The 8,974-nt window shown below is 45.8% G+C and overlaps 1 protein-coding gene across 1 annotated transcript; it reads right to left on the bottom strand.

The window, feature by feature from the left end:
• Positions 1 to 1,859: 1,859 nt before the first annotated feature.
• Positions 1,860 to 2,667, bottom strand: LOC137656250 (uncharacterized). Its single transcript, XM_068390419.1, has 2 exons — positions 2,307 to 2,667; positions 1,860 to 2,224 (listed from the first exon to the last, which is right to left on the bottom strand). The coding sequence occupies exons 1-2, from the start codon at positions 2,665 to 2,667 to the stop codon at positions 1,860 to 1,862; spliced, it is 726 nt and encodes a 241-aa protein (XP_068246520.1).
• Positions 2,668 to 8,974: the final 6,307 nt, after the last annotated feature.

Below are 8,974 nucleotides of genomic sequence, written 5' to 3'. Positions count from 1 at the left end.
GATGTAAAAGAAAGGATGACAAATGCGAGAATGAGAGATAGGAGAATGATAAGTAGCATGAATTTATCTTTTGATAAAGTTGAGAATGTTTTTGATGAAATGGATGAACTGTTTACAGAAATGAGTGTAATTTTAGGGCCAAATGAGAACGAGGTAGATAGGATTGTACATGATATATTAGATGGTAGGGATTTAGATAGGAATAGTGTTAATGTAGCGAATGATTGTGATAAGGAACAAGTGAATGAGAGAGTGTATGAAGACCCAGTTACTCGGAGTAGAGGTCCCGTTCCTGAATGCGACTTGGTAATGAGGAAAATAATGTAAGTGGTTGTGTGAAAATGTAGAAGGATTTGGGAAAGTAAGGGGGGAGGAATGTGGAGGATTAATTTTGGTTTTGTTTTTAAATATTTTTGTTTGCCAAATCAGAGAGAGAGAGAGAGAGAGAGAGAGAGAGAGAGAGAGAGAGAGAGAGAGAGAGAGAGGTAGTAAGTGTATTGATTGTTTTCTGTGAGAAAGAATGTTGGTATAAATGAGAGTGTTTGTTTATGTTTTTAGCTAGGTTACGACAGTGGTGAACATCTTGGGTGAATGGCTTTTTGATATGACTGCAGTGAGTGTCAGTTCTATGTGATTTGTATGCTGGATTATCATATATTTTTACCAGTGTGGAAGTGATTATATATTCTAACAGTAAGTACAGTTTTGTTTGTATTTGATTGTCGTGATTATGAATGATAGGGACAGTTTATTATTTTTCTTTGATTATAATGCGATAGTTTAGTTGGCTAGGAGTGTTCGTAAGCGTTTTTCTTTTTTTATTTTTGCAGGCCGTGATTCCTCCTTATAGTACTTATTCCTTTGGAGAGAACTTATATTTTGAATATTGATTGTTGATGACGTGGCTTGTGATAAGGGACTTGGAACTGACTGCTCTTTTAAATTTGGATATAATCGGTAACAACTGTACGAAGAAATTTTTGATTGATGATGATGACGATGATGATATGACGATGATAACTACGACCCTAATTACGGAGGTACCTGTGGCCAATTGCCACACAATGTAATGTTACCCACAGAGCTGTGGTAGTTTGCTGTTAAAAACAGCTGGCAGTGTGTGGACGACTGTATTGGTGTCCATAAAATATACATATAAACCTATTTGGTTTTGGTGCATCTTAGTTTTTTTTTATTTTTTCTCCAGGTTTATGTGAATGTGGTATTTTTATCTATTTTGTATGTTAAGTTTTTTTTGTGTTATCTGTATGATATCTTTGGCTTTAAGTTTATGATAACGTAAGGGGAAAGTTTTTGTTGAGGAGGCAATTGTCTGTTAGAGTGATCCAGGGGGGGGGGTTGCTTTTGGGTGCATCCCGCCACAGTTACTATGTATTCCCGTGTGACACATGGGTGGTTTATGGCTCCCCCCCTAAAAATTACATTCTGTGCATGTTGAATAGTGCGTCTTGGTCCAGAGAGGCAAACTGTAGGCAGGTCATCTGGCAGGAGATAAGCAGATTTTAGATGATCAATGGAGACTAAGTCTTCTTTGCCCCCGAATGTATAGTAGGAATGCTTTCGGATCGCGTCGGATCACAAAGGGGCGTTAGCTGTGGCTTGCTAGTGTCGTTGGGTAGAAAGACGAGCTGGACAGAGTACAAGTCTGTCGGTATGTGATTCTTTGCTGGGAGCTTGTAAGTCTGATAGCATGGAGTAAATTTTACCAACACGTGACATTATGCGCTGGAGATCGTCGGAGGAGGTTGCAGAAGGAAAAAAATTGGCAGAGATGACCAACGGGTTGCCATACACCATTTCAGCTGCCGAGACGTACAGAGCGTCTTTAGGAGTGGTCCTTAGTCCCAGGATGACCCAGCAAAGCTGAGTAAACCAGTTCGATTCCTTGCAGGGGACATCACGGCAGCTTTGAGGGTGCGATGAAAACGTTCAACCATTCCATTGGCGGCGAGGTTGTAGGCAATTGCCTGATGTAGGGTGATGCCCAGGAGATTCCCTAATGATGTCCACAATTGACAGGTGAAAGCGGTACCCCTGTCAGAAGTAATATGCTCAGGGATACCAAATCTTGCTATCAATCCTGAGAGTAGGGCTGATGTTGAGGCGGACGTTGCAGTTTCCAGGAGAATGGTTTCAGGACAACGAGCGGAGCGGTCAATGACAGTAAATAGGTAACGATGTCCATCTGATGTTGGTAGGGGGCCTAAAACGTCGATTTGAATTTGGGTGAAACGGCGCTTAGGTTGAGGAAAGGTGCCCACTCCTGAATCCGTGTGTCGATGTACTTTGGAAGTTTGTCAAGAAGTACAGACGAACCCAATGCTTAGCATCCCTAGTAATGCCGTGCCAAATGAACTTCCTCTTCAGCAGCTGTGCAGCAGAACAGCACGAGTGATGTGAGAGGCCGTGATGTGAGAGGCCGTGAATGGAATCAAACAGATGTCGACGCATGAGAGCTGGAATCCACGGTCGTGGTCTACCAGTACTGAAATCACAGAGGTAGGTTGTGTTGGAGTCGTGGAGGGGGACGTCTTCCCAACGGAGGGGTGTGCAGGATGTCCCACATGCTTGATTCTCTGGATCCAATCGTTGAGCATCAGCCAAGGCGTTGTAATCCAATCCTAGGTCATGGGACACGTGATTCATTTTCCCAGGGACATGTTGAGTGGTGCAATTGTATTCAGCCACAGCGAAGAGATGTCGGCATTGACGGGAGGACCAGGCGTCAGAATGTCGAGTGAAGGCATGCACCAGAGGCATGTGGTCTGTGCAAATGACAAAGGGATTACCTTCTAAGAAATGGCGAAAGTGACGGACAGCCAAGTGTATCACCAGCAATTTATGTTCGAAGGTACAATAACCCGATACCGTCTTATACAGTTTCCTGCTGAAGAAGGCCAATGGGCGGGGCAAGCTATTGACCACCTGTTTGAGTACTGCACCAATAGTAACGTCGCTGGCATCGGTGGAGAGAAGGAGAGGGGCATGTGGGATTTGAAAAGTGAGAGCAGCAGTGGTTGATAGTGCATTTTTTGCGTTGCACAAGGCCACTTCTTAAATAGGCCCCACTTCAGGTCTTTTGGGTTGCCCTTCAGGCAGGCGTAGAAGGGAGCAAGAGTGGCGGCAATGGCTGACAGAAAACGGTGACAATAATTGATCATGCCTAAAAATTCCTGCAGTGCTTTGACGGTTGAGGGCGTGTTGAAATTCTGAACGACTTTTACCTTCTCAGGGAGGGGATTAACTCCTTCGGGAATGATGCAGTGCCCTAACAACAACACTTCGTTGGCGGCAAAGGTACACTTGTCATACTGGACTGCGCAGGTGACAGAGGTGTTTCACTTTTGAGGAAGAGAACACAAGTATGTCATCCACTTAACATACACAGAAGGGGAGGTCTGCTAAGATGCCATCTATGAGACGTTGAAAAGTGGCCCCAGCATTACAAAGGCCTAAACAGGAGTAATTAAAGGTGTATGTACTGAAGGGAATGGTGATGGAGGTCTTGGTGATGTATTCTGGGTTCTTAGGCTTCTGATAATACCCATTCAGGAAGTGGGGCATTGGGAGAAAACCTTCGCTTTGTGCAGGTAGTATGTCAAGTCAGCGATGTTTGGGACAGGGTAGGGATCTGGTTCTGTTTGCAGGTTCAGGCGCCTGTAATCCCCACACGGACGTAGAGAACCGTCGTTCCTCAGGACGATGTGTAAGGGTGATGACCATGGGCTGGAGACCTTTTGGCAAAGGCCCATTTCCTCCATTTCGGTGAACATCTGTTTGGCGGCTGCCGGTCAATCTGGTGACAGACATCTGAATGTGGCGAAGACTAGGAGTCCCGTCGTCTTGATATGTTGATAAATACTGTGTCTGGCAGGAGCCATGGGGGTTTGGCAAAGTTCTGGACGAAAAACTTCCGGGTATGACATGAGGAGGTGGGCGTAGGCATCTGTGGGTGTGCTGATGTGGAGAGCGAGGTTGGTGTGCCGGGTTGAAGAGGTCTCGACAAGTACGAGTCTACGTTGACCAATCATTGGTGCGTGATATCGACCAGAAGGTGGAAACGGGAGAGGAAATCCGCACCAAAGATTGGCAATGTGACGTCATCAACGAGAAACCATCAATTAAATTTGCCGTTTCAAAACGATAGTGTGAGGTTCTCGTAACCGTAGGTGGGTATCGCAGATCCGTTGGCAGCTACCTGGCGGACGTCGGAAGACTTAGACAGACTACGTCATGTCCTGAAGAGTTCCCTTGGCAAAAGAGAACGACAAGCACATGTGTCTACCAAAAATCGCAAGAACATTCCTGCATCGTGTATAAATAAAAGATTAGAAACACGGGAGGCCACCAACACGAGGGATGGCCCACTTACACGTTTTTTGGCCACTGAAAATTCTTGGCACATTACTTCGTGTCAACCCCGAGTTTGGAGTGGTAGTAGCAAAACTGTGGCCATTGGGCAGCAGTAAGTGGCTCTAGAAGTCGTTGGTTGGAGGGCGTGCGAGTAGTGAGTGATGGGTGACTCTGTCGCCGCTCTGGAACGTCACAGGGTAGGCATGTGTGTTGTACTGTATTCACGTTAGCTTCGGTTGACGTTGAATAGGTGTCCTCTTCGTCAGGAGTTGAGGCGTTGAAGGAGGTCTTGAAGGTCGTGAATTGACTGCCCATCGGGTATTGTTGCTTGTACAGGTTCGGTTATACGGTGTACCCAAAGGGCACGAAGTAGGTTCACCTCACGCGGAGAGCCGTCTGCGGCAGGTTGCAGGGGAGCGATGCTGGTCATTTCCCTGAGGGCGAGTGAAGCCCTTTGGTCCCCCAACGGTTGTTGAGTGAGCTGAAAAAGCTTTGCTATAAGGGCGGCTGGCGACGGCGAGTACTGCTGCAGAATATAGATTTTGAGGGCGTCATATGCTTTTGTGGTGTCTCCTTGTTAATAAAGCCAGTCGGAAATATCCGATAAGGTGTCTACGGGTTTTCCCACGAGAACATAATCTGCTTTGGTGGTTGAGCAAGTTACGCCCTTGATGCAGAAGTGGACTTCTGCGCGGTGAAACCAAGCAAATGCCTCTCCGCTGGCAAACGATGAAAGTTTCAATGTGGCAGCGCCAACTTCCGTGGAGTCCACCATAGTAACAGTGAGGGGGAGAAGGCAGGAGAAGCTAGTCGACTTCCTTGGTCACCAATGTGACGTGTAAAGAGAAGGTTGTGACTCAAAGGCCAGATGAAAGCAAATGAGTAACTTTATTACGACACATCGAGTATTTATACACACTAGGTCCGGGTAAGAAGGTCACAAAATACAGACATGATATTTCTTGTCAAACCAGCAACCGGTTCTGTTACCAGTTAACAATGAAGTATGCAGACATGTTAGAACAAGTTACTGTCAGTGCGAGGGGAGAGCGAAGAAAAAAAGGATAATATATACAAAAAAAAGAGAAATGTCGTTACTATGTACGCTTGTGTGACACACGGGTGGTACAATATCATATCAAATGGCAAGGCAACTAAAAAACTTCTTTTTTTCTCGCAGCTCCAATTAGGTCATATGTAATGAGGTTTTGTAGATGATGACAGATGATTGCAGAGAAAAAACAAAATCCTGAGTCGTAAATTTTGTTTATTCCACACAGCAACGGTATTATGTACAGTGGTGCTTTACAAGGCGAACCACTCGTGTTAGGAGAAGCAAGAACACTGATTATGCACATGCATGGAGTACTAACCGCATGACTCATGTGCATGCTTTTGTAACATGCAAAGCTCATGAAACATAAAAGGGTGCACATATGTAAGACAATATAAACAGTAATCTACCCCTCCCTTCCCTCTTTTGCATTCAAAGAGGCATCTTAAACATACTAAGCAAGTTACATACAGTGAACTAATCAAATAATAATGTGCAAAGTGAATAACATGAAACAAATATATCTAACATAAAAGTGTGCATCAAGTTATGTAAATGGCACATGGACTTTGTACACTATTGAGGTGTGTGTAATTTTGGAGACCAGTGGATAGTTGTGGAGGGAACTGAGGACTTTTCCATGTCAGAACTAGGGATCACAGGGAGATCAGAGTTGGGAGCTAAATTGGGACCAGGTACTGGATACAGGGAGCGATGGTTTAGCACTCGTCCACTAGGCAGTCCAATCTCGTACTCGCATGATCTCGCGCTACCCATGATGATCGCTATCTTTTCCCATCTGTGGGATGTTGTGTCCTAGAGACAGACATGTTGGCCAACATTTAGTCTGGGCAGGGGCTGGGCGTGGACATCATAACTCTGGCAACAGCTCGGAGGTCACAATCATGGGCTTTTCTTGCCAACATTCCATGGACGACTGAGGATAGGCGGGCACACACGTACGGAGAAGGTGACCATACAGTACATGTGCAGGAGAGCGACCAGATTGGTTAGGCGTGTTTCTTAACTCAAGGAGTCCATGATCGAAAGCCTTACAGTCAATGTTTCCTGAAGGGGTAATTTTGAGGATCAAATACTTGACAGCATTGACAGCAGCCTCCACATGTCCATTAGATTGCGGGTAGTGTGACAACGAAGTTATGTGGTGTACAACCCAATGCTCTGTGAAGTCGGCAAACTCTTTGCTGGTAAACTGGGGTCCTCCATCAGTGCATAGGCGCAGGGGAACACCTACCTCTCTGAAGTAGACGCAAAAGGGTTGTATGGCTGGGGAGGCAGTGGTGTCACCCTTGCACGGAACGACCACAGGCCAGCCGAAGAGGCTGTTGGTGACAACAAGGAAGGACTTCCCCGCTACCTGGAAGAAGTCCGCTGATACTGACTTCAGAGGCCTCGATGGGTGGTTGCCATTGGGAAGAGATTCTTGCTGTTGGCTGGGACGTAGGATTTGGCAAGACTTGCAGCTGGTGACGGGTTTAGCAATGTCAGAGTCTCTACCAGGCCAGAGGACAGTTTGTTGAGCCCCACGTTTAGTAGCCTCAACACCTTGGTGGCTATCATGGAGACTGGCTAGTGTGAGGCCACATACAGCGGTAGGAACTAGTATTCTTGATCCGTAGAGAACAAGGGTATCAGCAGTAGAAAGACTTTCTCTCAGCTTCATTTATGATAGAAAAGAAGTATGCAGGTCGTACCGATTGATGGGAAATCCAGACATGATGTAATCACAAAATTGTACATACCAGGGTCAGCTTGCACTGCTGTTGATATGTCCTGTTGAGTCCGGTCGGCGTTGATGGTTGTGGCATCCCCTTCCTGGGAAGCTATGACGACGCCGATGAAAGACTTAACGTGTGACGTTACCTCAGCCCAGCTGGTCATGTCCTTAGATGTAGGGTAACTAGAGGTGCACGCGAGAGGTATATGGAATGCATAGGAGCTTGCCTGCACACCACACTGCAGTAAATTGGTATTTTGACATACGCTCCTTCATTCGCTGAAGCCGTGGACTCTCAATTATATCCAACATGTATCTGTTGGTAATATTTACTATTGGACGAATGGCCCGTTTGCAGTGTGAAGCATGGTAGTTCTGGAAATTACAAGCAGCACTTTTTGAGGGCCCAGGAAACAGCTTGCATCTCCAACTCAATTGTCGCGTACCTCGTCTCGGCCTTAGCAAGAAAGTGTGATCCACACTGGACTACTCGGAGGCGTCCGGATCCATGGTCCTTGAGGATGGTGTAGCGTATCCCATAGAGACGAGATGCGTCGGTCTGGAGAATAGTTGGCTAGGTTGGGACAAATGACACTAGAACTGGAGGTCTTGAGAGAGCTTGCCTCCCACATTTGAAGGATTGGTCATGGTGTGGCGTCTAAATAAACAAATGCTTGGAGCTTATGAGTGGGAGAAGGGCCTTTGCAGTCAGGGTGATATATTGGGTAAACTCTGCCAATTGGTTAACCATCCCCATGAAGATATGTAGGTATGTCAATTTGGAATATTTGTGGAAGTCTTGCAGAGCTGCAACTCATCCTGCATCGGCATCTATTCATTCTTCAGAAAGGGTGAATCCACAAAAATTCACTCGAGTCCCTGCTACTATGAACTTGCCTTTGTTACTAGTAATGCCATTTTTGTTGCAGCGGGTGAGTAAGTCATGGATCCCACGATAATGTGTCGGTAGGTCATCATCAAATAAGAGAATGTCATTGACAACCTTGACACATTTCTTCATGCCCTAGAGAGCTAGGTTGCTGCGGCAACGGTACGCATCGTCAGTGGAAGGGAAGGTCCTCAGCAATGCGAGAAGCATCGGTAAGGCATAATAAACGTGGTGAGATGACGGTCTTCCTTCGCTACCTCCATCTGCCAGTAGCCGTGAAGAGCAACCGCAGTGGTGAAGAATTTGGCGGTGGAATCGACAGCACGGAGCGCAGCTATGGCTCTGGGCGAAAGGTGGGCCGGTCTGGATTGTTATGTAGTCAGCTTCGTGAGATCAACTGTGATGCGAAATACATTGGCCTTTGGGACGACATCTACAGGGCGGCACCATTCTGATAGCTCATGTTCCCACTGCTTGATAACACTCTGCTGGACCATAGTCTAATTCTTTCTTGACAGGTTCGCTGGATGTGTAAGGGATCAGCCGTGGGGTGTGGATGGCAAATGGGACAGCGTCCTCTTTAAGGTAGATTTTCTTTGGAGGTCTTCCTTAGACACGAGAACATCATGGAAGGTGCAAAGGAAATCTTCTCGGGCCTCGGCAGAGGTCGTGTTGGCATGGAAGGGTAGTTCGTTACATCTGTTGACGAGGAAAACCTGCAAGCTGATACTTTGGTTTAGGTTTTAAGTAACAGGTGGCAATTACTCAATATTTTTCTGAAGCAGGAAAATAATGAAAGTAGTCCTTTTGGTATACATACTATATGTTTAAATGTGCTTTCTATATCAACATTAGTTTATGCAAAGGAATTCATCTTTCTTTTTATATTTCAATTATGTAAATTATTTAATATAATTAT

This window comes from Palaemon carinicauda, chromosome 17, assembly GCF_036898095.1.
Source record: "Palaemon carinicauda isolate YSFRI2023 chromosome 17, ASM3689809v2, whole genome shotgun sequence".
NCBI classification, from domain to species: Eukaryota; Metazoa; Arthropoda; class Malacostraca; order Decapoda; family Palaemonidae; genus Palaemon; species Palaemon carinicauda.
This window is presented reverse-complemented; position numbering and strand designations above follow the sequence as displayed.

Bases quoted from the DNA above. Each gene is read 5' to 3' on its own strand.
- LOC137656250 (XM_068390419.1), bottom strand. From the start codon at position 2,667: ATGAATCACGTGTCCCATGACCTAGGATTGGATTACAACGCCTTGGCT. The intron at 2,225-2,306 runs GTACATCGACAC...TCGACGTTTTAG, and splicing joins CTTCTTGACAAACTTCCAAA to GCCCCCTACCAACATCAGAT.